The sequence below is a fragment of the Aquila chrysaetos genome, chromosome 16 (genome assembly GCF_900496995.4).
Source record: "Aquila chrysaetos chrysaetos chromosome 16, bAquChr1.4, whole genome shotgun sequence".
In the NCBI taxonomy this organism is placed as follows: Eukaryota; Metazoa; Chordata; class Aves; order Accipitriformes; family Accipitridae; genus Aquila; species Aquila chrysaetos.
In genome coordinates this window covers 17,050,718-17,076,815 of record NC_044019.1, presented here as the reverse complement: position 1 = coordinate 17,076,815, position 26,098 = coordinate 17,050,718, and the positions used below count along the sequence as shown (strand labels likewise).

At 37.5% G+C, this 26,098-nt stretch overlaps 1 protein-coding gene across 2 annotated transcripts in view; it reads left to right on the top strand.

Moving 5' to 3' along the window:
• STK33 (serine/threonine kinase 33) overlaps nucleotides 1-24,651 on the top strand; it is a 35,857-nt gene extending 11,206 nt beyond the window's left edge. Inside the window, exons 7-10 of one of the 2 annotated variants that reach the window (XM_041129416.1) lie at nucleotides 539-623; nucleotides 7,322-7,397; nucleotides 19,668-19,913; nucleotides 23,895-24,651. In XM_041129416.1, coding sequence (XP_040985350.1) covers nucleotides 539-623; nucleotides 7,322-7,397; nucleotides 19,668-19,913; nucleotides 23,895-24,021 — 534 coding nt within the window. In that variant the 3' untranslated portion in view covers nucleotides 24,022-24,651. Of the gene's footprint in view, nucleotides 1-538; nucleotides 624-7,321; nucleotides 7,398-12,480; nucleotides 13,164-19,667; nucleotides 19,914-23,894 lie in introns of those variants that run through there. The other variant, XR_005934164.1, reaches the window with a different exon arrangement.
• The last annotated feature ends 1,447 nt before the right edge of the window (nucleotides 24,652-26,098 follow it).

Sequence of the window (26,098 nt, the reverse complement as noted above, 5' to 3'; positions counted from 1 at the left end):
ATGTTCATCTGACAGCCGAGGTTTTCATTTAGGTTCTTAACGAGCAGCACTCTGATTTATCAGCAACTTGGTTTTGTTTATCTTGACCTTCTAACTTCTGTTTCTGTCGCTCCTTGCCCACAGCAATGTAGTGTCTCCACCATCAATTTGCTGTAGTTGGGCTTTCCAACCTGCTTTATTCACAGAGAATGTAAAGTGGTCAGCACGGATTTGCCCTGTGTCCCTGGAGGATACTTAGTTTAGTGTGACTTTCAATGTCAAGGAAAAAAATGTTATATTAAAAAAACACTTAAGTGGTGGAACAAATTGCCCAGCAAAGTAATTACAGGACAAACGTTACTGGTGTTTGGCACAAACTTGCTTATCTTTATGGAAGAATAGAGGAGGAAGAAGCTGAAGATCATTATATGAAACTCTCATTTTTACTGTTTTTTCTGACTTTATCGTTTTGACTCCAAACAGTAAGTTCTGCACTTGACAAAAGCACTAAGAAGTCCATCTTTATCGCTACTTTTAACATTGTATTTTTTTCTACTAGGTGGTTGACTTCACTCTAGCTGTACAAAAACCTGGTGGTAGTGAGAGCATGTTTCAGTCTATCTGTGGGACTCCTATATACATGGGTAAGTTCAGCGCTTTGGTCTTTTCAAGAGCTAAAACTCTCTAGATTCCTTCCAGATCACAAAGAGTCATAGGATCTTTAAGCCCCTTCTTTTTCTTCTTTTCTTTTCTCACAGGAATTGTCGTACTAGCTTAAACTGCTTTTATTTCTAATCTCATATAATTATCTCAGACACCCAAAGCATCAACTTCAGAGAAAGGTGTAGCTGTAACTGATAACAACCTTTTAGTGGGGCTCAGCAGATCTTATGCAACTGCTGTGGAATAAATTGTCCATCATTATAAGAACCTACATTTCATATACATTTTGCATTATATGAATTTAAATGTTTAGTATCTGTTTCTAATGTGTGTCGTGGTTTAACCCCAGCCAGCAACTAAGCACCATGCAGCCACTCACTCCCTGCCCCCCCCCCCGCCCCCGCAGTGGGATGGGGGAGAAAATCAAGAAAAGAAGTAAAACTTGTGGGTTGAGATAAGAACGGTTTAATAGAACAGAAAAGAAGAAACGAATAATGATAATGATAACACTAATAAAATGACAACAGCAATAATGAAAGGATTGGAATGTACAAATGATGCGCAGTGCAATTGCTCACCACCCGCCGACCGGCACCCAGCTAGTGCCCGAGCCGCCATCCCCCGCCCCCACTCCCCCCAGTTCCTATACTGGGCGTGACGTCCCATGGTATGGAATACCCCGTTGGCCAGTTTGGGTCAGCTGCCCTGGCTGTGTCCTGTGCCAACTTCTTGTGCCCCTCCAGCTTTCTCGCTGGCTGGGCATGAGAAGCTGAAAAATCCTTGACTTTAGACTAAACACTACTGAGCAACAACTGAAAACATCAGTGTTATCAACATTCTTCGCATACTGAACTCAAAACACAGCACTGTACCAGCTACTAGGAAGACAATTAGCTCTATCCCAGCTGAAACCAGGACAATGTGTTCATTTTACTAAGTTATAGCTTCTACATAGCAGTGAATTCCACAGATTAATACTGTGTTCACAGTGTGGTGCAACTGTTGGATCCTTGGCAAACCATTCACACTGTCTGTCTCTCTTTCTCTCTCTGTGGTCTGTCAGAGATCAGGCCTTCTCCTGAGGATCTGGAGGGGCCACGTTGCAACAGGTATCGACAGGTATCAGGGCAAGGCAGCTGGCAAAATCCTGGTACTTTCTGGTGTTTTAAACGTGCTTACTACTTGTTATATATGTGAAAAAAAATAGTGAATTTATGTGGCTTCTTCAAACGCTTATCCATACGTACTCTACTCTACATGCCATTCCATTTCTTCTGGCTAGTGGTGTCTAGTAGGAGCAATCCCTTATTGTCTTTATTCATCTAAGATGTCAACACTTACTGTTAAAAATATGTAGACTGGCGGAAGATCTGCAAGGGTCGGCTCTCTCAACTCTTTCTCTGCTGATGGTAGCCAGGTTCCACAGGGGCCTTGTACCTCCAGCCAGAAGTGCATGTCTTCTGAGATTTTTCTGAAGGGAATGATAGAACCATCCTTGACCCAATAGCTGCATAATTTTTTCTCCCCTTCCCCCACCTTCTTGAAATGGGTCTGGGCTTGTTTGGCAGAGTCATCTTTCACTGTTGGCTACAGGCAGAGCAATATGCAGGTTTCATTTCAAGTTTGTGTATTCTGAATTTCAGTTACAATTCACTTTCCTTTTTTGAGTTCTACACTAAGGAAAGGAAGCTAAGGTACATGCCTTGCAAACTCAGATTTTGTCCTACAGAAAAATGTCATCTCTTCAGATATTTGTAGCTTTTGTTGAAAGGGTATGGAATCACCATTTTAATTTGGATGCTACTTCTATCAAACAACATTAGAGATGACCTAAGATCTCCTGGAAATAATTTTATTTCATTGTGCTGTTATTCAGTCAGCCTTCAGAGGTCTTTTGAGGCATATATTTCTGGTAGGTAAGTGGAACAGCTGCATAGGTTATTTACATCCCCTTTTCAGGGACAGGTGATGAGTAGTGCTTTTTTGGTAAGGTTTATTTTGATAGTCATGGTCTTTATTGTCTGCTTCTACTGGTTCAGCGAACTGGAGTGGAGATAAATGGGGCTCTAAAGAAAACAAGCAATGATTTATTTTAAATCAGCTCTGGGGCATGTTTGCCTACACATGTTCTTTCTTTCTCTCGCTATTCTGGAGGTTCAAAACCTCTGAAATTCTTCATGGGTTAAGAACTTGAATAGTATTTAAAGTTGTGCCATCCTTTAAGACAGCCTTGGAAGGTTCATGGATACTTAAAGCCTAGACGAAGTTGACAGGAGACATTTCTGACCAAAGAATCTGAGATCAAGTGCATGTGGTTTTTGCAAATGTGCCACTGGTGGGCAGAGGTAATTGGAGATTCAAAGAGCCGGTTTTAATGCAAGGTAACCAATTCTTTTCAAACTCCCTTCTGCGTAAGAGAGACAGAAGAACTCCATACTTCTCAACTACTCACAGGAAAAGAGGGACAACAGTTGCACACCAGCTGAGGACTGCTGCCAGTCGCTGCTTGGGTCAGCTGACTGAGGGGATGCTCTCACTCCACTTGCTACCCAGTTCCTAAAGGAGACAAGCAGGTCCCTACAGCGAGGACAGACAGCTATTCCCGCTGATTGTACCTCTTCAGAGTGAAAGCAGTGACAAGCCGTGTCATGCAGGGGGTCACTTTATAATCGATGCCTACAGGCTGCATGAAATTAACTCTATGTCTACTACAACAAAAGAAGGTAGGAGTTTGGGAAGATTTTTATCAGATCTTAGATGTTGCTGTAGAGGAGTCTGGGTTCTTGTGTGATGATATTCCTTGATGATGTTGTACTTGTTCATTGTCAGGCCCTTCTTTTCTGCTGTTTTTTTTTCTCTCTGCTTCCCTAGCTCATCAGGTACTCATTACAATCTCTTAGATGATATACAGAACTAATTTCTTCTTATTTTCTCGTAAGCTTTATCACGCCCTCCATGCAGACAACACTCACTTTGCATTTCCATTCTACATGAAGTTGCCTTCAAACTGCCTCAGTCTACTTTATATTATTGCTAAGTTCAGTGCAGCTAACATATTCCGTTGTTACAAGGTCAGCTTTTTCTCTGTTGCTGGGTGTTTTTGAAGCCAACAGTGCTACCTGAATCACAGTACCTTCCTCTGGTTACGTAAAGCTAATTTGTGACTTCCGATGTGCTGCGGAAACTTTTAGGAATCTCCAGCTAAACAATGAGGTTAAATCCTAAACCATTTTTTTCTTAGAAAATTTCCATCCAAGCAATGCGTCTATCCACGTGTATGGCACTGATAATTATTTGATGTTGAAATGGAAGTTGAAAAAAACCATGAAAACAGGTAATTATGACATAGCCTGTCCAAAGGGCATGCTTTTCAGGGTTTTTTCTTTGCCTATTTAGGCAATGAATGCTTTGCGTTCCATAATATAAAGATTTGTACCCCTTCCTGATTTATACTGCATGCTATAATATACTTCACTTCATTATCCAATATAGCATTCATTTTTCAATTCTATGAAGTTCTTTTCCTCAATGGTATATACCAGCAATGCATTTCACAGCTTGCTTATAACAAACTGAAGCAAAAAAGAAATCCTTTTTGGAGGAAGATAATTAGTCCTTCTGACATTTTGATTGATGAAATACTAGTAATATTAAATACTTCTTTAAGCGAGGGGGTTGCATGGGATGAAATTACTTTCTGATTTACTAATCATGACAGAAGCATAGAGTCTCAACACTGGAAGGGACTTTGAGTCATTTGATTTATTTCTGTGTCTAAAGAAAGAAGCAACTATACTTAAGTAATTTCTGATGAATATTTGTGTAAAGTGTACTTGAAGACCTCCAGTAATGGAGACTCCATAATCTTCCCAGGCACTCTATTCTGGTGCTTCATTATCCCCCTAGAAATTTTTCCTCCTGTCTGCCCTGAACCTTCAGTTTCACAATCAGCTTAAACTTATACCTACAGGCCATGATCTAATCACTTTTTTCATTATGAATTTTCAGTTAACTCACCTGCAGCCACATAATTGCTAGAGCTGACCTACGGGAGGTGGTAGGAGCCTATGTGTGGGGCTAAGGAAAAGGGTGGAATTGCACTCCATATTTTCAGACTATTATTTCTCACCCGATCCGTATGAAGAACAGGTAGCCACCTTCCTATTTTCAGCAGTCTGATATCATGCTTCTCCCTTGGTGTCTTGTTCTTTAGACTAAACAAGATGAATTTTCTCAGTCCTGTCCTGCATTTCCTATCTTAGTGATTGACTCGCCATGCTCCATTTGTGCAACCTATTATGTCAATATAGGAGTATCCAAAACTGGGCACAACATCTAGTTGAAGCCTCACCAGTGCTGGGCTGAGGGGAAGGATTGTTTTGTATGTACTGCAGACCTTAGGCTTGCGTATAAAGCACAGGTAACGACTGTCTTTTTGTAACTTATTTAAGGACTCTGAACTCACATAAAAGAACAAGACGTAAGGGCTGGTAATCAGGCCATTGGCCTGTTTTTCACCTGCCTTATTTAAATAGGCTTCTAGCCCAGACAAGGGAAGGAGTGTTGGCCTTGGCCTCCTCAGAAAGGGCAGGTGTGCGCAAAGAGATTTTGTACCGGACTGGCAGTTTTATACTAATCCTGTCTCGCAGAGGCATTGTCCAGTAACACTGGAACTGTTAACTCATGTTCAGCTTGTGGTTCACAACAGTCCAGTTCTTCTTTGTTTGCATCCTGAGCTTGTCTTTCAATATACTTACAGTCACTCCTGGCTTGATGTTGTCTTCAGATTTAATAAGCGTGTTCTCTCTTGGATCATCCATGTCATCAATTATAATGGTATCATGCCTAGGACAGACACCTACAAAACATTCCTTGACACAGCCTTCCACTTGGACAATGAACAAGTTACAACTACTTTCTGAGAAGCAATTGTTATAAGCATGTGTGCATTGTTCCTGTGATATTTTAATGTAGGCAGTATTATGAAAAAAGTTATGTGAAACAGTATCAAAAGCCTTAGTAAAATAGCGATATGTGATATTCAGTGTTCCTCCTCTAACCCCGAAGACTATCAACCTGTGCTTCATGGAGATTTATTCCTGACAGGTGCATAATGGCTGTTACTTACCTCTTTGTTTTCTTCTAGGTGCTTATTATTTCCACTATTTTCCTGGGAATTAAAATTAATGGGTCGCATCTGTAATTCTTTGGTGCCAGCTTTTCCACCCTTTTAAGAATAGATACCATGATTGCCTTTTTCAGTTTTCAAGTATTTTACCTGCCTTCCACTAATAGTTCTTGAACCACTAATAGCTCTGAAAAGTCTTGTCAGTTTTAAAAGTACTCTAGAATGAATTTTATCGGTTAGAGCTGATTTTAAAATTTCCACCCTAAGTACTTGCTAACCTTTTGCTTCTCTGTAAAAAACTGAGGTCTTGCCCCTTTGTCATTGATATTGATTGTGCTATCCACTGCTTGCAGTTGACATTTTGGTTAAGATTGATGTAAGAAGACATTAAATACATTTGCCTTCTGAGCATCATCTATCAATTGCATTCTTGGTTGAATATAATAACAGCCTCCTTATTCATTGTCTTCCTACTACTCATATACTTATAGATTATTTCATTTTTAGTTACGTCCCTCTCTGGTTGCTTCTCATTTTTCCTTTCTGATTTTGCCCCTCAACGCTTATGTTTTCCTTTTGTTCTTATTTCCATCTTTTGTATGCTCCCTTCTTGTGTGTGAGACTTGTGGAAATTTGCAATTTAACCAGACTGGTTTATTAAAAAAAAAAAAAAAGTAACACCAGTTTCCCAATTCAGTTATTTTATTTTGTATAGGATAAGTATATAAAGATATAAACTTATATAAGTTTGTAAGTTTTCCCAGGATGTTAATAGCATGAATTGCTGCTCGTTTAAAATGTTCTCAAAACGATTGATTAAAAATGAGATGACACTGTTGGTTTTGGGCAGTTTGGCAATACTAACAGTAAGAAGTCTTGTTTTACCAGTAAAACAAGTAAAGTTCTTGGCAAGAAGTCTTGTTTTACCAGTTATGGTATAATCAAGCCACTAAGTTAACCATTTTAAGTTCCTTGACATAATAATTAGATATCTGAAGCTTGGTACCTACCTAAAACATAAAACACTGAGATGACAGTTAAACAAGATTTTGATTTGGTGGGACAACACCAAATAAAATAGTCTCTGTGAATCTCCTCTTCTATTGTGTGAAGGTTTTTATCTTCTGTTCCTTATTGGGGCTAAGTATGTCACCTCCATTGATTCTGGAAGTGAAAGCCATAGATCTTGCTGTGAACTCACAACCACATCTCTCGGTTCATATGGTGTCTTGCAGTACTTTAAGTCAGTGTATTATGAATGCTACTTTAATAACTTATTGTGGGGAAAAAGAATACTAAGTTTAATCATACAGCCAATGTCACAATGTCACCACCCCCTTAACAGCTAAGTGATAAAAGTGAGGACACATCAGCATGAATTGTTAAGGTCTGTACATTATTCATTTAAACATCTGCTGTTGGTTCCTCTTTACATATGGGAATAAATTATACCACAACAGCACATTCTTCATTCTTTGTGTTTAAGCATTTAAAAGGTTTTTTTTTTTTTTTTTTCTATTATTAATATTATTTTTTCTGCTTGGTTGGCAGCCCCTGAAGTTATCAGTGCCTATGACTACAGCCAACAGTGTGACATTTGGAGCATAGGTGTCATTATGTACATGCTGTAAGTAGCTTGTAAAAGTAATATAAAATGTACAGACCCATTTATAATACAAGTACTTACAATTTTGCACTGAAATAAAAAATAAAGCTGTGCTAAGCCTTCAAAACAACTGAATTCTTGTAATTGCTTGTATGTAAACATAACAAATTTCTATGCAAAATAAAGTAAAAGATACGGTTTAGTGTTAAAAATTAAGTATTTGATTTATCAACTAATTTGTAATCCTGAAACAACAGACTATTACAGGAATTTGCAGTGAAACACCGTAAAACTAAACTGAGAATTTAGGCCTCTCTTCTGCATATGTTGGCTTGATCTATAGATGAAAACTAAGTTATTGATGTACAGATTATTGTGAAATCCTCAAAGGGTTTGCACAAACAGTGCCGTCAGGGTAAGGGCTTCTCTTCTCCAGCCCTGCCTGTGGTCACTCTGTAACTGAGATGTTCCAGGGCTGCCAGGTCTCCCTCTACAGGTTCTCTCTGTCCTTTGGAAGTTCATTAGTCTGCTGTTAGAGGAAGAAATGAAATTTTACATTTGTAAGAGTACATGCATATTTTTATTGAAGTCTTTCATCGTTTATAACATTTGTCTTAGTTACAAAATAATAATTCCTCTCTGAAAAATCTTATCCTGCCCATACTAGCTAAATAACATAAAAAGGTACGCCAGTAATTAAAAATAAATTGTAGCAAAGCACATAAATTACTGTTCATATGATGCAACTAAAATGTCACATTGTACGCATGGTTTTTGCATGGCTTTTCTCCCCACTTTTCAGTCTTTTTCTTCTCTCATTTGCCCCCAGATGATGCTTTAATGCCAATGTTTTAGAACATTACCACTTGCTGTTTCATTTGTTGTTATTATTTCTGTCCTGTGATTATTTTACCTTTGTTGCATACAGCTGAGTTCTTTTAAAACTTAAGACTTTGTACTTGAGCATGCAGACACAGGCACACAGTTTCATAACCTCCTCTTTTCTCGATTTTCTTTGGTTTTTCTTTCCACTTTGTTTTCGTTCCTCAGTTTCTCTTCTATACAATTAGCTCACTTTTCTTCTTGTGTCAGCATGACGAAGTGTTCATATCTTTATTGCCTTTATTTTTTTTTTATTTCTAAAATCCACACGTACCTTTTATGCTGATACAGAATGAGTTTTATTGTTGTACTTCAAGATATTAATGTTTGCATCACACTACTAGGATTTGCACAACATAATACAATAGAATATATTATAAAATGGTTGGTAGAAATTGGATGGTTTGACTGGCTAATAAGAATCCAGAGCAGTGCCTGCAATCAGCACAATTCACAGCTCAGAACTTGTAAAATTCAGAGCAGTGAACTGTGTTGATTGCAGCCGGAGCTTAGAACTTCTGACCTTCTTCCTTAATTAGCAATATAAATATTTTTTAAAATTAGCATTTTGTAATCACAACAGTGTCAGAACAAAGTAACATTAATTCACCCCTTGTTGTGTTGACTATACAAGAACGAAAATACTGTGTGTGAATTAATAGAATACAATTCACGCTCCTTTTTATTGCTTAATTTGAAAATAGTAATACAAAAGCCGTAAGATCATCTTCTGATTTTAATTCTGGTTTTGCAAATTACTTTTCTTCCCACCCTGAATAATAGCTTGTGCTCCTGGTGCTCCTCTAATGGGCTTAAAGATACTCTTAAGCCATTATTGCTACCATCACAACTTTGACCCTTCTAGGCTACAGCTAATGCCTCCTTGGTAATTTGCTAGCTGCCAGAGCTCTTTTTGCAGTGCAGATGGCATGCTCCATCTTGGTACCAAGGGTATTATTGCCACGAGAGGCGCAGTCTCTACCTATATGGGAGCATAAGCCCTGAGGTGACTCATGAACTCTGTTTTCATGAATGTTAATGCACAGGGTTGCCTCTGCATAATGGGGCAATGCTGGCGTGATGGATTTTTATATGTAATTTAAACTGAGGTGTACTTTATACTTTCCATTTCATTTCTATTTTAACATACCCTAATAGAAGCATGCACAATAGTAACCAACAGAAAGAAAATCCATTAAAATACAGAAGTGTGTCAGCACATTGAAAGAGTAGACTAGCAAGAGTCCTGCTGCCTGTCACACTCGGAGAGCACGGCCCGTATGCTGCTCTCTGATAGGAAAGGGGCAGGGGCTTCTTTTTCCTGTGCAATCTACACTACTGGATTTCTTGCTCATTCTTCCAAGTGTGCTCAGAGACTCTGGCCCTTGCAATAGCTCTCGAAAACCTTTGTGCAATGAAAGAAGTCTAGGATGCCTAATAAATTACTTCCTGCATTGCAGCAATAAGAAACCTACTAAGAAAATGTGGTACTTTTTGCTCCTTTCTAAAGGCACAGAAAATTTCTTCACAGATTTTCAAGGTTCCATGTGATGCGTTTCACCTATTTAACTTGATTTCTTTAGCTGAAGTTTTCTGTTGTCTGTCACTGCCTTAGTCTGGAGAGAATTTAGTCCTATCTGTGCATAACAGAATAACGGGCATTGTCACCAGCCAATACTTACAGTATCGTGTCCTGAAATGAATGCTTTCTTCCCATTTTCTGTTCTTTAAGTTGAGTTCCATGTGGATTTCAGTCCTAAGGGAGATTGGCAAGGAGAATTGGAGGATAAAGGAAAACAGCAATTTTTGTTGAAGACATTTTGAGATTAAAAGTTTGGGGGAAAATGCACTAAAATATTAATTTTATGTTTTACCTTAAAATTAAAAATTAAAGCCATGTGAATGAAACTCCAGAGTATTTTACTTTGATACAAAGTGACAGGCATCCTTCACTAGGATTTGACAATTACATTTTCAGTAGCTACTTCTGTGTTTTGGGAGTAGAACTAAACCCATAATTTGATGCAAATCATTTATTTGATGAAGTTAGCTTCTTTTTTGTTTTAAATGGCCACAAAGAGGTGTATTAATTTTTTGAAAGTATTTGCTATGTAATTTTTGCATGTCAGTTGTGCATGAATAGTATGATGTAAAATCTATTAGAAATTTAATCTGTCTTTATTAGCTTTGATTGAAAACACAGATCACATGATACGGTTTTTCATTCGTTATGTGATTAGTAGAACACGGATCAATATTTACTTTCAAAGTATATTCCCGAATAAACAATTACAGTTGATGTTTCTGGTTAATACTTCTGTTGGCAAACAGTAATAGTCACAGAAACCAAATACAAAGCAAGTTTAAACACTGGGTTTGATATTAACACAATTTTTTTAGGAATGTGGTTGTTTTAGTTTCATATATACTACCTTTTTTAATTGTTACCACATCATTAAGAATACAACTGGCATAAAGGAAGCAGATGATACAGAAAGAGTGAACTGAATTTACAGACATTCAGATACCACATTTACTCAAATATTTTATTCAAAATAACAAGAAATGGATAAAGGGCAAGAATGCAGCCAAGGTATGTTTTTATGAACCTATGTACTCTCAATATGTACACTTATGGGTATGTTTTAAAAATTTTCTGACATTTCTGATATCTTTGCTTTTTTATTATCCTATTTCTACTGATACCTTAGTTTAGGTGAGGCCAAATAAGGCAATTTTGACACTCTGTAGCCAAAGGAGATACAGCATGATACCAGAACAAAAAGTGAAAAATTAAAAATGATGTTTTGTTTTGTCACAGTATTTTCTGCTTTATGTTTTTGTTCTGAAAAACACATCTTTTGTAGCAGTAAAAGGATATTATACACTTCTATATTTTTCAGTGAATCACACTTGCTTTAATTTACTGTTATTCAATGAAGAATAGCACCTTAAGAGTGACAATTGAACATATTTCATAGATAGTAAGAATTCGGAACTGAGTTTATCACATTTTGAACAGTAGTACACTTGACTTCAGGGACACATGCAACCACTGTGTATGATTAAACTGACTTCTTATATAAAATAAGGCTACAGAATAAAACGTATCTAGTAATTCTTATACTGAGTCAATGACCTGTGTTTGATTCAAAACCTGTTTTTTAGAAGGATGGCTGATTGGGACTTAAATGCCTAAATTGAGAGCGGTCTGTTTTGTCTTGTTGGTGTTTCACTTCTTGTGATTGTTATTAACTCAGTGGAGTTTTAGCTCACTAGTCTAAAAACAGTGGGGCGTGAATTAATGATGGTTTTTATTACTGAAATTTAGTGGTTGCTAAGACAAAATTGTTTAATCGAAAATATTACTTTGCCATGAAATCAAAAGTAATGTGAAGCATAAAGTGGTAGTGGTAACCAAAATTTCTGTGGTGGAAATATTGCACATGGTGGCAACAGGTTAGCTTTCAGTAAGTCAAGTGATTTGGATGCGTGAGTTACAGAATAGCAAAATACTACGTTTTCAGTTTAATTTTTTCTAGCTTCTACTTCAGTTGTTGTATCTTGTCAAACCTTTGGCTGCTACTTTAAAAATCCATATAATATCAATTATCTTTTCCTTATGTGGATACCTAGTGACCAAGATTAAATCATATTTTAACCTCATAACCTTTTTCCTTTTAAATCTCTCTGACACACATTTTTCAGAACTTAAGTCACTTTTGTAGAGTTCTGCTGAAGCTTTCCCAGTCCTGCCAACTTTTTGATTTCATAGTGATCCCATAAGACATAGTTTTTGCCTCGCCAGTGAAAAATAGTAGGTATCCATTCACTGACCCTAATTTTCTTACACCTTTTATAACAAACTTAGAAGAAAAGCTTTTTGAACTAATAAGAAAGGGAGACTGATCCACAGAAATGGAAAATCAAAACAAAAGATAACTGAGATGGAATAAACTTACAAGGACAGTGATAAACCCACAAGTAATTACAGATAATATAAACAAAAGGGAACTTGTGTATTAGAAAAATATCATGGAGTGCAACTGTTATTTATTTTATTGAGATATGACAGCAGAATGCATTATTTTGCTGGTAGCAAAAATGTTGAAGTGGTTTCAAGTTCCATATTTTGTGCAGCGTGAAGGTGTATGTGTATTAAATGCACTTGTGTAATACATATTTTGGTCCTTATCAATCTTGTCAAATGCCTGCTCTACAGAATCACAGGAAGTGATCCTCTCGCAAGCCATCCAACCTGAATGTCATCACTTCAGCTGAGGGAAGAAAAAGCAATGTCGTGCTCCAACCCGGCAGAAGCCTTTCCCTCTAGGCAAGCGTATATTGTATATTGAGCCTGGGTCTCCTGCTTCTTCAGCAAGTAGTCTGACCACGAGGCTGCTGCACAAAAAGGTTGTATCTCTGCCAGTTACTGAAAGAAAGCCATGATTTTTTACTGCATTCTGTCGGGAAACTGTCTGGTTTGGCTGTAACTCAGCTCCGAACTGCCCAGCGCTGCCAAGGAAGGGAGGTCTAGTTGCACAAAAAGATCCAGCTCCAGATAGCTGAGAAAATTTAAGATGGGAAAGTGAGAGGCAGCTTTGTTAAGGCAAGAGCTCTAAGTAGATTTCTTCTCAGAATCATTAGGCAACCTTAGGCTTCTCAGTCCTTCGTTGGATCAAATTTTTCAAGTCCTCACATAACTTTGGAAACACCCTTAAGTAATTTGCAGAACAGGAATGCACATATATGCTTTTTGCTGAACTGGGGTTGTAAGTCAGGCATGAGAGGATTTGGACTTTCGGCATTTCGTTTGCTTGTAAAAGTCAATCTACCCCCAAAAGAAACAAATCTCACACGCTGTATGCATAAAAGTTTACATTTAGGTTCTTGCTTTTACTCTTCAAGCATATTCATGTATCTGTAAATTTCACCAAAAATCACAGCAATAACACAGAATTCTAAACCAGAGCTCACCTTCAGTGTGCTCAAAAGCTCTTCCAAGAAAAACAAAAATCAGTAGAGGAGAGGAAAGAAGAAAAAAAGCCAAACCCAACTACTCACTACCTGAAAGGAAACACCACCTTCTGTTAAATCAGACCTAAGAAAAGATGAAATTCTCCTAGTGGGAAGTGAAGAAAATGAGGTAGAGTATTCTTATAGTTAAAATATATCACAATCCGTACGATATATAATATGAGGTAGAAAAAAAAATGGGATAGAGCATATTTTAAAAATCTAGGTTAAAGTAATTGGAAATTACAGTACCAAACAAGTACGTGTGTATCCATAAAAATATTTATTGCAAAATAAGATTTACCCTCTATTTCATGAAAATTATCCTCAGTATATAAGTAATATACTCCTGCAGATTATGCAGAAACAACACATAGTGGTAATATAATCTTTGTGTTTCTTAGAAACTTAAAAATATTCTACCAGCCTGTCATCTTGTTTGCTCTTACTTTTTAGCAGATGTGAAAAGTTAATGTGTCTGGAAAAGTTTTAAGTGGTATAAAGATCAGCATAATCAAAACTAGTAACAGAACTGCATTAATTAGTATTTCTGGTAAATAATTAATTGTCACCCCTTTGCATAGCCCCCGGCCAAAACTATATACGGTCTCAAACTGACAACACATAAACCTCCAGAGGTATCCACTAACTTGAATTGAGCTTGAGGTCATTTGTTTAGCTATAAGTACATGGTAACTTTTAAATTAAAATTTTTATTGTTAAAGTATTGTTCTGGAATATAAAATTGCTGCACCTATGTTTGAAATGCCACTTTTAATCATACAGAATGACTTGTGACTTCATAAATTTTTGGTACAGATGGTAGGGATTTCCTGGTGGGAGACTGTGGTGCCAAATGCATTTAATCCTACGCAGAAGCTCAAGTGTCACATGGCACCAAGGGGTTAATTTTTTTACACGCAGAATTCTCTACATGATAATGCACTTTCATGTTCCCCATCTGGCTATTGTAAAATCACAAAGACTGTGAAAGCACAAGCATGAAGTAGAAACTGGTGTCCTGATTTTCAGTGGTACTGAGTATCTGCGACTCCCACTGAAGTAAGATGGGAGCCACAGGTGCTCAGTAGTTCCAAAACCCAGGACATATTAGGACATCTTAATGAGCATTTGTTAAAGAATTCTGCCTAGTGTCACTTATCACTTTAAGTCCCTGTTTCTTCTCTTTATACTCCTCTTAAAACCTAAGGTTTTTACTAGAAATGGAAAAACATTTAACTACCACTTCAAACACCGCAATACGTAATACATATGTAAACCATGAGCAGCATAGAATGCAAATAAGGCAAGGGGGGCCTTCAGCTGGAACATGCAGATGGAAGATAGAAGGTACAGAACAACAAGGGAGACTCTCCTTCACAGTCTGCCTACTGAGGCTGGGGAAGTCTTTGCCACAAGTAAATTTTTATAGGAGTTTTAAAATATTTGGACGAATTAGTAGAAAAAAGTCAACTGACCTTTATTACCACCACTCTCTTTAGGTTCAGGAAACCCTGGGCAACAAATGACTGAAGGCTGGTACGGTATTCCAGTACTGAATGCTTTTCCTGTTCTTATTCTCTAAGCATCTATCCTTGGCCACCAGTGGTGATGTGAGAAAGACCTTTGATGTTACCTTGTATGACCATTCTGGTGTTCTTAGCTCCTTATACAAAATAAATCATTTATGTAAATGAAACAAAAATGTTAATAAATAAATAAATAATTAGGAAGTGTCGGTACTGAACAGAGACAGGGATGTATTTAGTAGTAAAAGTGCTAAACAGGGCCATCACTAGTCAGGAAAACAGGCATATTAGTTGAAACTATTTTCAAGAAATTCAGCAGAACCGCACTAGGACACTGGGCACCGCACATGCACAGTACTGAGCCCGTGGAGCAAGTTCAACCAAGTACCGTCTGCAAATAGAGCAGTTGCACACCATGTTCACACACAGCAGATCCAAAGCATCTAGTGTTGGAGCTACTGCTCGCAGGCAGGTGGCTGCCAAAGTCTCCTTCAGGACTGGAGACGCAGCAAGCCAAGCCTTAAAAAGGCACTGAAAGTTAGCTCATGTGAACGTAAAGATATTTAAGAGACCAACGTGCCGCATTGCAATTCTACTATAATAGAAAACACTGGCTGGTCACATACAGGAAAGGTTGAAGCATGAAGGCAAGATCATTGTCTGGGGCACTGTCTCATCCAGGAAGTTTTCCCTTACGAAGCAGCTTAAAACTGCCAGGAGTAGATCAGCTGGGGGAACAAGTGGATTCAGTACATTTCCAGAGCTCATTTCTGATGGTATTTATTTCTGACCGAATAACATCTGCAGAAGCTGTAAATAACAGCAGACTTCAGAGCGAGCTCCCTGGCATGAGGGAATTCTGTCATTAGTCTATGGTGGCCATCTTTCAACATTTAGAAACTTTCACACTTGATGAAAAAACCTAAAATATAGTTCTGCATTGAAACTTAAAGGTGTTGCGCATTTACTGTGAAAGTGCAAACGGAAGACAACTAATATGAATTTGCAGATATTTTGTAGTTAAGATAACTAGTCTGCTACTTACTTCTTAAATGAAGAACAGCATTGTAAATTAAAATCTATTGGGCCTGAAATGTTGTATAGCATGGAGAGAAGGAATGGTTTACTATGAACTATAGGAAGGTCTTGTTATATGCAATTATGTTGTCATATGGAATTTAGTCTCAAACTTCACAAATATACATGGTGAAAAGTCATAAAATCACACAGATTGTAATTTTTCATATCTTCAGTTTCATGAAGCAAGGACAGTATGGTACTTATAGTATGGCAGGGCAGAACTGGATGAAAATTGTCTCAATTTTCAGACCATTGTAGAGTTACACGTTTGCTTGTGGCTATTCTTCCCCACACAAGAATGCACGGAAACTTTGAAAAAAAGCTTCTTGTTCAGCTCTACTCACTTAGCAGGAAAGAAGAAAGATATATGCTAGTCCAGAATGGTTCTTTTGTAGATGAAGATGTGAGGCAAAACCAGTGGTCCATTTTGAATAGAGCTAGCTGTTTATCCTCCTGCATACCAGAATATTTTTCAGTGATTCACAGGCATTTCTCTTTCTACATGGCATTGAAGCCAGCTACGAAAGAAATTAGGGTTTGCTATCATCAGTGTTATCTTTAAGTAGCAGATATATATAACAAGTCCCTCTGCTTTAATTTCAACTACAAAATACTGCAACTGTTTCCTCAGACAGGTGAAAGTTCAGTGTTCTCACAATGGTGTCTGCAGCCCAGCCAGGAAGCTGGGAGCTCACAGGTTCCATTTCCAGCACTACAATTCACTTGCCTTCAGAATGGCCAGATTTCCCTGTAGCTCAATATTCTGTTTTTAAATTTTAAAAAAACAAACCTCAACTTTTATTATAGTAACAGCAATGTTGTGAGAATTAATTAAACCTGACCTGAACCCATACTTCCACATTACGTCAAAACATATGGGAAATCAGGTAAAGTCAGTTTGGGTAAGGAACATAGTGTAAAGCTTCTCCTAGTTAACAGGCTTATCAGAAGGGCAAAATGTGTTAATGGATTTGGGAGCTTTGGATAAGGCCCCTACAAGTGTTCTGTTGCTTAGGGTGTGGTTTCTTTAAATTTTCCACCCTACGGGGTTTCACTGAGGCAATACAGCATCTTTATGTACCAAATAAGTAAGAGGTAGAACACAGGGTGAAGAAATGATACCTCCTCAAAACTCACTGTTTTCCACTGGTTAGCAAGTAATTCATTAGCTGTGATTTGGTGAGCAGGATCAACTTTCAGAAGTCGTCTCAATACTTGTTTTGCTAGGAAAAATACCCACAACTCGATACATCTCATTTCTGCCACAACTCGATACATTGCCAACCCAGTGCTTTAATTCAGCAGAGATTATATTACTTACAATGCTATGAAATTAGTTCACAATATCATCTATGTCAATTTATTTTTAAACATCAATTTTGCTTTTCAGAAAATGCATACTACTTAAAAGCAAAAAAAAAGATCAAAACTATTACATTTGTGGAATTCATTGCAATACTGCCAGCATTTATTTTGTGAGAGCATTGTGTACTTACCAGACTCACTAACTGTTTTCCAGACCAGATTTTTAGAGCACTCCTTTTTTAATTGATGGTTGTACTCAAGATTTTTCTGAACTAAATCAAAAGCATTGTCTCTAGCTTTCTTCTGTATAGAAAAATCAAGAAACCAGGCAAGACAGTTGCTCCTTTTTGCCTTGTCCGTGGTTACATTGGTTTAGTTTTTAAACTCTAAGACAGACCTTTCTGTATGCATCAAGGCTTTTCCCTGGTTCTTTCAACTTTCCCCATGGTATCAGAAGCATTTTTAGTATTTCCAGGCATCCTGTTCTTCCATTTACTGTGTACCATACCTAATTTGAAGGTTCTTCTGTTTGCCTCTACAACATTTTAATTGTTTCAGTGGAATGCTTATTGGATTCTGGATGTCTCAAAATGAATCAAGAATTTAACAGTTCTGTTTCCTGCTCTCAGTTTTCTGGCATTACCTAATTCCTCCTCCCCCCCGGTAACTGAATTTTTGTGCCCTAAAATCTGAATCTAAAATACTCCAGGCTAATGTTTTGAACAGCTCTTGAAAATGACCGCTTCAACCTGTCCTTCTCCTTGGTGTTTTTGAATTGGTGTATGTGCCACTGGGATTAACAGAGTAAAGGTGCTCATCAGGCTTGAAACTTTGGGTTAGATGTGTTCATGGAGACAATACTTTGTTGTATTTTCTATAAGTAGTTGGATATCTCTGCATTTTTGCCTTGAATCCTGCTGAGGTTTGCTTCCTAAAAACTGAGCAGAAAAAAAAGTTGAAATGAAAACAAAAGAAACAACATAGTCTTTCAATTAGTAAACCTCCACTCCTTTTACCCGCAGTTGGCACCAGGTGCTAGTGAACTAAACCCAACAGGTGTTCAAATAAGCCAACACAGATAATTAACTTGAATGGTCCTATTTTCTTAAAAACTGTCAGGAAATAAACTCCCTCTTCTCTTTTATATGGTATACAATTATCTGGCACTCTGTAAGGCCTAGATCTTTTAAAAAGGCCTAAACTCAGCCTCTGATTTTGTGGGTGCAATTCACTGCACACTACATATTTAACTACATAATTGTTCATGCAAAAGAGGTAGTTAAAATGTGTGTCATCAGTTATGCCCACAGTTGTCATAATTGCAGAAGTAAATCTGCATCTGCAACAGATGAGGTTGTTTTTTAAAATTGAAACTTACCTTTCTAATGGATATGAGTGGTTTATGCCTTGATCATTTAGCACATACATGTACATAGCTATCTATTTCAAACAAAGGAAATACTTCCTAAATACAAGTCCTCAGGTAAAAGAAAACAAATAGGAGTTTGAAATAAGAATTACTAGTCTAATAAGATGGGGGAAAGAGCTTTAAAAAAACATCTTGTCTATCATCTCTTTCCTCTGTTGGATCCACTGTGTGACTTCAGAAAAAGCCATTATAATTCTATTTTCTGTATTACAGTTTACCAGTCTGTACAGTGCAGATAAAAAACTACTTAGTAACTATATGTCATTAATTAATATTACAAAAAAGTACCCCTGCTGTTAGTCAAGTTCTCTAAGAGCATCAGAAGATTGGTAGTATTACTCCAAAATATTATCCCTTAAAAATAAATAACAGGACAACTCTAGTTTTCTGAGTTGTGGATAAACTTTGCATATAGTATGCACTTGCCTTTCTCTTCAAACTTTCAGATACATAATTGCCAGCCTTACTGAATGGCCAAAGGAGTCAAACCAAAATTATGTCGGATCATTCAGTGTGAGCTGAGAAGACAGAAGCCTGAGCAGTTTAAGGAAAATTGTTCGTTCTGGATGGTTGCACTACCCATTCCGGATTAGGCTAAGTAAAATGGGAGTGTTGTCTAGGCACATTCATTTGCTCGGTAACATAAAGAAATACTGATGGATACAGAAACAGGGAGGAGCAGGGGCAGTGGAAAATCTCAGAGCCATTCTCTAACACTTTGGGTTTTCTTTTTGTTACTTTTGTAGAAAGAGCTAAAATTCCTCTGCAAATTTTTGAGATCCATAGTTGAAGGAGTTCTGGGGAAAAGATCATCTGCTTCCCTCCTGTAATGACAATAGTAGTAGTAGTAATGCTTGCAGGGTTGTACTTGCAAAAGAGATGACTGGCATTTGGAAAACATTTTTTTTTTTTTTTTTTTTTTTTTATCTGGCTGTGGATTAAAGTGCAGGGCTTAAAATAAATAGGGCTATTACTCTGGTGGGTTTTTTTAAATAATAGTTCCTAGATTTGTTGAAGTCAAACTTTAATAAAATTTACTGTTACATCTAGGGTGAAACACAAGTTATCCAGAGATCATGTCTTAACGAAGGAATTAAAGAAGGAATGGAATAATAATCTAGACATTGGTGAGGAATGCAATATACAAGGAGAATCAAGTAACCCTGCTACTACGTGTCAACAGGATGAAACCAGTGAAGCACAAGAAAGCTCTACCAGTAACAATGGTAACATAGAACTTGGTGCAGAAATTGAAATGGAGAATGGGGCAACAAATACTCCACACCAGCAAAACAGGTAAGGTTTACTTTGTTGTAAAATACAGCAAAGTAAATTATTAGAAGAATTGAGAGTGAATTAGGAAATGTTGAGTGTGACCTAGTGCAGAGAAAAAATGCTGATATCTGTTGAAACATTTTAATGTAGCGTAAGAATGGAAATAAATACTAGGATATAAGGTGAACTTACTGGGATACAATGTGTACTCTCCACCGCACAGTTACCATGTAAGTACTGTGTACTGTAAGAAACTGTTTTGACTTAGATACCAAGTCCGTAGCAGCTCATGTCTCCTGTTCATTCTCCTCGGGTGTACAGGGTATGTGTACATGTGGGATGGGAGGATGGTGGCAGAAAAATGTAGGATCTTAAGATAGCAATATTTAGGGGCATTGAAGAGGAATCTTTCACAAGACAGCCAATTTTATTGTACATACACTCTCTAAACAATCTAAGTAGCCATCTTGTGACGCTATGTCCAGAGGTGAAAAAAAAAAAAAGAAAAAAGGGAAATAATTGTTCGTAAACAACAAACATATAAGCCCCCAATTAATACTGAAGTCCAAAGTTTAACATTTAGGATAGTAATTTTATTTCTTCAGATGATTGCCCAAGATACAGGACTTTCTTTCATAGTGCCTCTCTTGATCCTTCAGCTGAAGCAAGGAAAAACCATAATGCAAGTACTAAGGATTTTGCATTAGCTGTGACCTCTAAGGCTCTCAGATTTATCAGTCACATGGTAGCTTGCTGTGCTGCAGTCAGAAAGCATCATTAATATATTGGCTGGTTTCTGCTTTCAAAGAGGCTACTTGGCAAAGAATGAGCTCTTGATATGGAGTAACAATGCGTATTTATTACAGCTGAATATTCTTGTGTGAATTAGAAGTGAGGTGTCGATATGCAAAAAAAAGGATTTAAATATACCTTATATGCCAGAATCAAAGTTCTAGAAATTCTGCTTCATGCCACCCTAACTGGAGATATGGAAACTGCCATCCTTAGTCCCAGGCTCCATGGGCATGAAGGACTTTGTCTGCTGAGCATGCCCAGAAATATCTGGTCTTTGTCTTCAGCCTAGGCCCTTTTGAAGAGCTAGGTCAGGGAGTGTTTCTGGGGCATCATAGGTTTATAAAAAACATTGAAAACTACTCTCTCTCATAAATGGGCCCTGAGGAAGTAGAGGTGGTGTTGGTAGTGCTACTGCTCTTTTTTTATGCTAGCCTAGGCATGGAGTACAAGCTGCAGGAGACTTCAGTTTCCTCTTCTTTCTGAGCATGCTGCCTGCAGGCAGTTCCTGTCTCAGGCAGGACTTTAATTTCTTATCATTTCATTTCTCCTTTCACATCATTCATCACTATCACTCAAAGAACCCTAACACTTCCACAGATAGAGGACAAATGCTGCATTTTGGATTCCACTGTATGGACCATGTATGCACAAATTACTTGTGGTAATGCCTGTGTTGGAATTTGCTTATATTTCACTTCTCTTCCTCCTCCTTTCCTACACAAGATGAGAGACAGGACTTGGCACAAATATTTTAAATAGTGATAGAGGAAAAAAACAACACAGCCTTTCCATACCCAAAGCGCACACTGCTGTATGGAGATGACTGCTCCTGCTACTAAGTTGGCCGTTGATCACCATGCCTAGCAGACTTACACGGGATGCCTCCCCAAGAGGCCTGTTTCCTTCCAAATCAACTAAATAGGAAGTCATAGCAAAACAGACAAACCCCTAGAATGTGAGAAATTACGTACTGCATGAGATCATCTAGCTCAGTACTCTGACAGTGACAACAGGAAATGCTATTTAGGGAGAATATACAAACCTGGCTATTTCCTCCCATGTAGTACCCTGGCATCCAGAATTGTCCTTAGGGTTGTTAGAAGATACATCCCAACATAATCCTTTTAGTATTCATTATGGACCTGTTGTCAATGAATATGTCTGATTGCTTTTTGAATATGCTGATACCATCTGCCTCTGCAGCTCCCCATGGCTGCAAGATCCAGAAATGCACCATCTACCAAGTAAAGAAATTTTTTTTTTTTCTGTTTTACACTGATTGGTTCATCAGATGGCCCTTATTTCTAGAAGTACAGGGTGTGGCGAACAGCTCACATTCATTATTAAGTAAAACCTCAGTCATATACCTCCTCAGTCACCTTCACACGAAACTGGAAAGTCCCACATTTTTTAATCTCTTCTCATATATGGGTGCTCTATCGCTTTGATTATTGCAATTGCCATTCTCTGTACCTTTTCTAACTCCACTATGTCCTTCTTGAGATGTGGAGACCAGAACTGTGTACAATGCTAAAGATGCAGAGGCACCAAGACTTTAGATATTAGGAAAATGGTATGTATTGTCATCTTCTCAATACCATCTCAGCAAGGTCAAATGTATTTGGCTTTCTGGATACCACTGCTTGTCCAGCCATTGGTGCCAGACAGCCCTCAGTGATGGCTCCAAGGTTACTTTCCTGAGTTGTGACTGTAACTGCCAGTTTGAGTTGAGCATCATGTAGACCTGCTTTGAATTATTTTTCCTTAAGTGTATCATTTTACTTCCCCCGCCCCCCCCTTTTTTCTTTTTTCTTCTTCCTTTCTGAAGTCTGTTTCTCTGTGTTCTGCAAAGGAAAAGAAATATGGCTTTGCCCAAGGGTAAATGTGTGCATAGAACATTTCCAGGAGTTTAGCTGTGTAAGAATTTTACTGATGATAAAGATGTTGTCACTTATCTGGACTGCTCTTTTCCCCCAGATAGAGCCATGTTCAGAATTACTTCATTGATGCTAGTTCTCTAGGGCTTTTTTAAGCCTCCAAAGTCTATCAGCTGATTGCTTCAGCCCCTTCAGTCTTGTTTCACAGATTGGAAAGAAAAAAAGTAGCACACGTGTTGTACCAAATGCAACACTTGGAAAGAAGAATATAACCCTCAAGTCTTACGGTGTTGTGAGTACCTTATCAAGTGCCCTTGCTAACATTTTATTGAAAGTTTGTTTAAATGGAGCGATAAAGTAATTAGAGACCAGCTGTTTCATGTTTCCCTGGTAAAATACTATTTTGCATTCCGGTAGGAAACACTATGCAGAGGCACTAGTATTTCCCTTTGAGATGACCAGAGTTTAGACACTTGGGGTTCTAACTGTATATTTAGGAGTGTGATTTTAAGCTTTAAAAATATCAGACTACTTCATCTGTTAGTACTGAATATTATTTGTGTTAGCAGGAGCATTTAGAGAATGATATTTTTGAAAGTCAAGAAATTGTTGTCATCGTACTGAAGCAAAAGGCTTAGTTTTTCAGTAGGTATAAATCATTACAACGAGTATTACTAAAATCACTGGTTCCTATCAATTAAAGATCTGTACCAAGGAATATTCAGCTGTTTTCCTAGCTTTGTCTTGTTTTCTGATGAGATGAATCTTAGAGTAAAAGTTGGACTTCGTCCAGTGGAGACCATTGATCCTATCTTGTATGAATTTTAACTGTGAAACAGACTAGAGAAAGAGAGAGCAAAGAGCATCATTTTTGTGAGAGGTGAAGATACAATTCTTCATCTCTCACTTTTATAATATGAAGATACCATTTTAAATTGTGATTGAATATTGTGATGAATTAATGTCTGTGATTTTGATTTGGAAGCCTAGTTAGCGAAGATTAAAAATCAAGAAAACAGTCGTATACAGTTGTTAAAGCAAGAAAGTTCTGTCTCAAAAAGATTGGATTTAAAATTTAAAGGTAAGAAGCTTGTCTTTATGTACTGTAGGAGATATTATTAATTATCTGTTATAATGCAGCTCTTTTTTTCTGTATGATCTTATTTTTACATATTTTACGATATATAGTACGGTAGAGTTACACTAGAGTAGTGTTTTGTCACTGTTCTGTATTGCACTACTTTGTTCATATCTGTGTTCTTCCCACCATTTTAGTGTGTTTATAAAGTTGTAGTCTTCATTTTTTTTTTTTTTTTTTTTTAAATTGTAGTCCCCTGCAGGTAGGTCCAGTATCTCCAGTATCAAATTCAAAGTGGAATCAGGATTGCCAAGAAAAAGAGAATTGGACAAGTCCTTGGTACCTTCCACCCAGGAACTGGGAAATAAAAGCCTGCTGAAGTCTGCCGTCTCACTCAGAACCAAAAAGTAATCATAGGATATCCATCAACTCTGAACAGCTTAAGAGTAAACAACTATTACTTGTGCCAAAATGAGCAGACTATATAAAGATGGACAAATATATCCTGAAGTGTTTGCCTCTCTACTCTCCTGAACCCTTTAATCAGAAAGCTTTAGCTTTCCTTTAGCACTGAAGAAAATCTAACAGCAGTGTGAACTCCTAACCTGTAAGAGGACATCCACTGATAGTATTTTTGTCAGAGTACAAATTATAGAATTGTCTAAAATGTATGTAATTTATTTGCTCTATACTAATAGGCATCACGCCAGGCAGGCAGTTTGCTTTCACAAATCCATTTTGCTGTGTTTTACTTGCATTTACTTTCTTTACTTTTGTCACAAATATTTAGGGGGAAAAAATGAGGCCAGAATCTGTAATAGGGATTCCTGATAACTGCATGCTTTACATTCTGAGAATATTCTAGGAAATTGCTTATAAATTTGCTTGAGGCATTATAGCACAAGTGCTTCTGTCTATGGAATTTGTTACTGCTATTTTAGGTTGCTGTCAATTGCTTATTTTTAAGCAGAACTTATTTTAAGCTTGAAGAATAGGAAATGTATTTTTAAGTACAATGGAATTGCTATGGTTCTCAGTACTGAATTTCTGGTGTGTTGATTAAATTCTTTAAATAAAACAGGTGTTGGAGTAATGGTCTTTACAAGTTAATTAATCTTCATTTTCAAAAGCATGAGCTACCATTAAGCTTAGGTTTATTACACATATGTGTAAATTACAATGTAATTTACTGTTCCAAAGACAAAGCCATTCTCTAAGGATGGGTCTTTCCAGTAGACTGGCATTGTGGTACATGATGTGAGCAAAATATACACACCCTTGGTTGGTTGAAAACATTTCCGTAAATATACGTACATTCTGTCTTATGGCTTATTCAAGCAATTCTGCTGAGAATATCAGTCTGAGGAGACACCACCTACTTAAATATCTTCTGATCTCCACAATAATCTTGAAATTCGTCTTACAGTCATTACAGCCTTGATTTTATTTAGGTGTGAAGTATTTCTATTACAGGGCCAAAATCTTTCTCTGCACATATGTGAAAACTTGGAGAGATCTTATTTACAGTAAACTGAGTAAGAGCTTTTTGACATCATATAATATTAAAACGGTAATATATCACTCATTCTCACTGAAGAACATAGCTGTCTGTATAATCAGGTACCTTTGGGGGAGTATTAATCTTCTAGTTTCTGTTTTTCAGATCAGATCAAAGTCAAGTCTGTTGAGGAGCTGGACACAAAAGATGTGTTCTAAAAAATGCAGCGAGTGTAAGAAAATCACAGATTTCTATACTTTTCTGACCGAATTCAGTAAGAATTTCACTTTAAGCAGGAAGTTGTCCTTTCTCTTTTTGTTGTGCACTCACACAGTAGCGAAGTCTACTTCACATATGAGCTCTAATAGTCACGCTGTTTTTATTTGATGTGGTTCAAGTCTTTTACAAAGTCCAGACTGCTTTCTGGTTCTCATGACACCAAAATGTTAGGTCAGATTGTGGTCTGAATAACTATCTCCTCGGCTATTAGCTGACACTGCTCATTCTTTTCATTTAGTGAGACAGTCACTTGAAGGGCATGTCTGGACTGATTATTAAAACGGTGGCTGCATCATTAGCCAACCTCACGGCAGTCCTACCTGATCACCCTGGTTGTGTAGTGGTAAACTTCTTCTTTCCCTGACGGGGCACAGTATTGAGGGTGCTGGTATTCTGTTATCAGATGCACTTTTGTTGTAACACAGATAAAATTTTCAGAAGCCCAGCAGACATACTGACATTTTCTACCACCTCTGCTCTTTTGAACCAAGGAAGCCTCAAAATGCACTACTTCACATCAAAGGGTTATGTCATTTTTACAGCACTAGCAGAACACAGTAAGTATAATTTACCTTTAGAGAGTGAGCTATTTACTTGTCATGGGTGCATTCTCCTATGCTAAGGTATTAAAGAATTTCCCAGCTCTGTCGATCTTAAGGTATTTTGGTTAGAGCACACC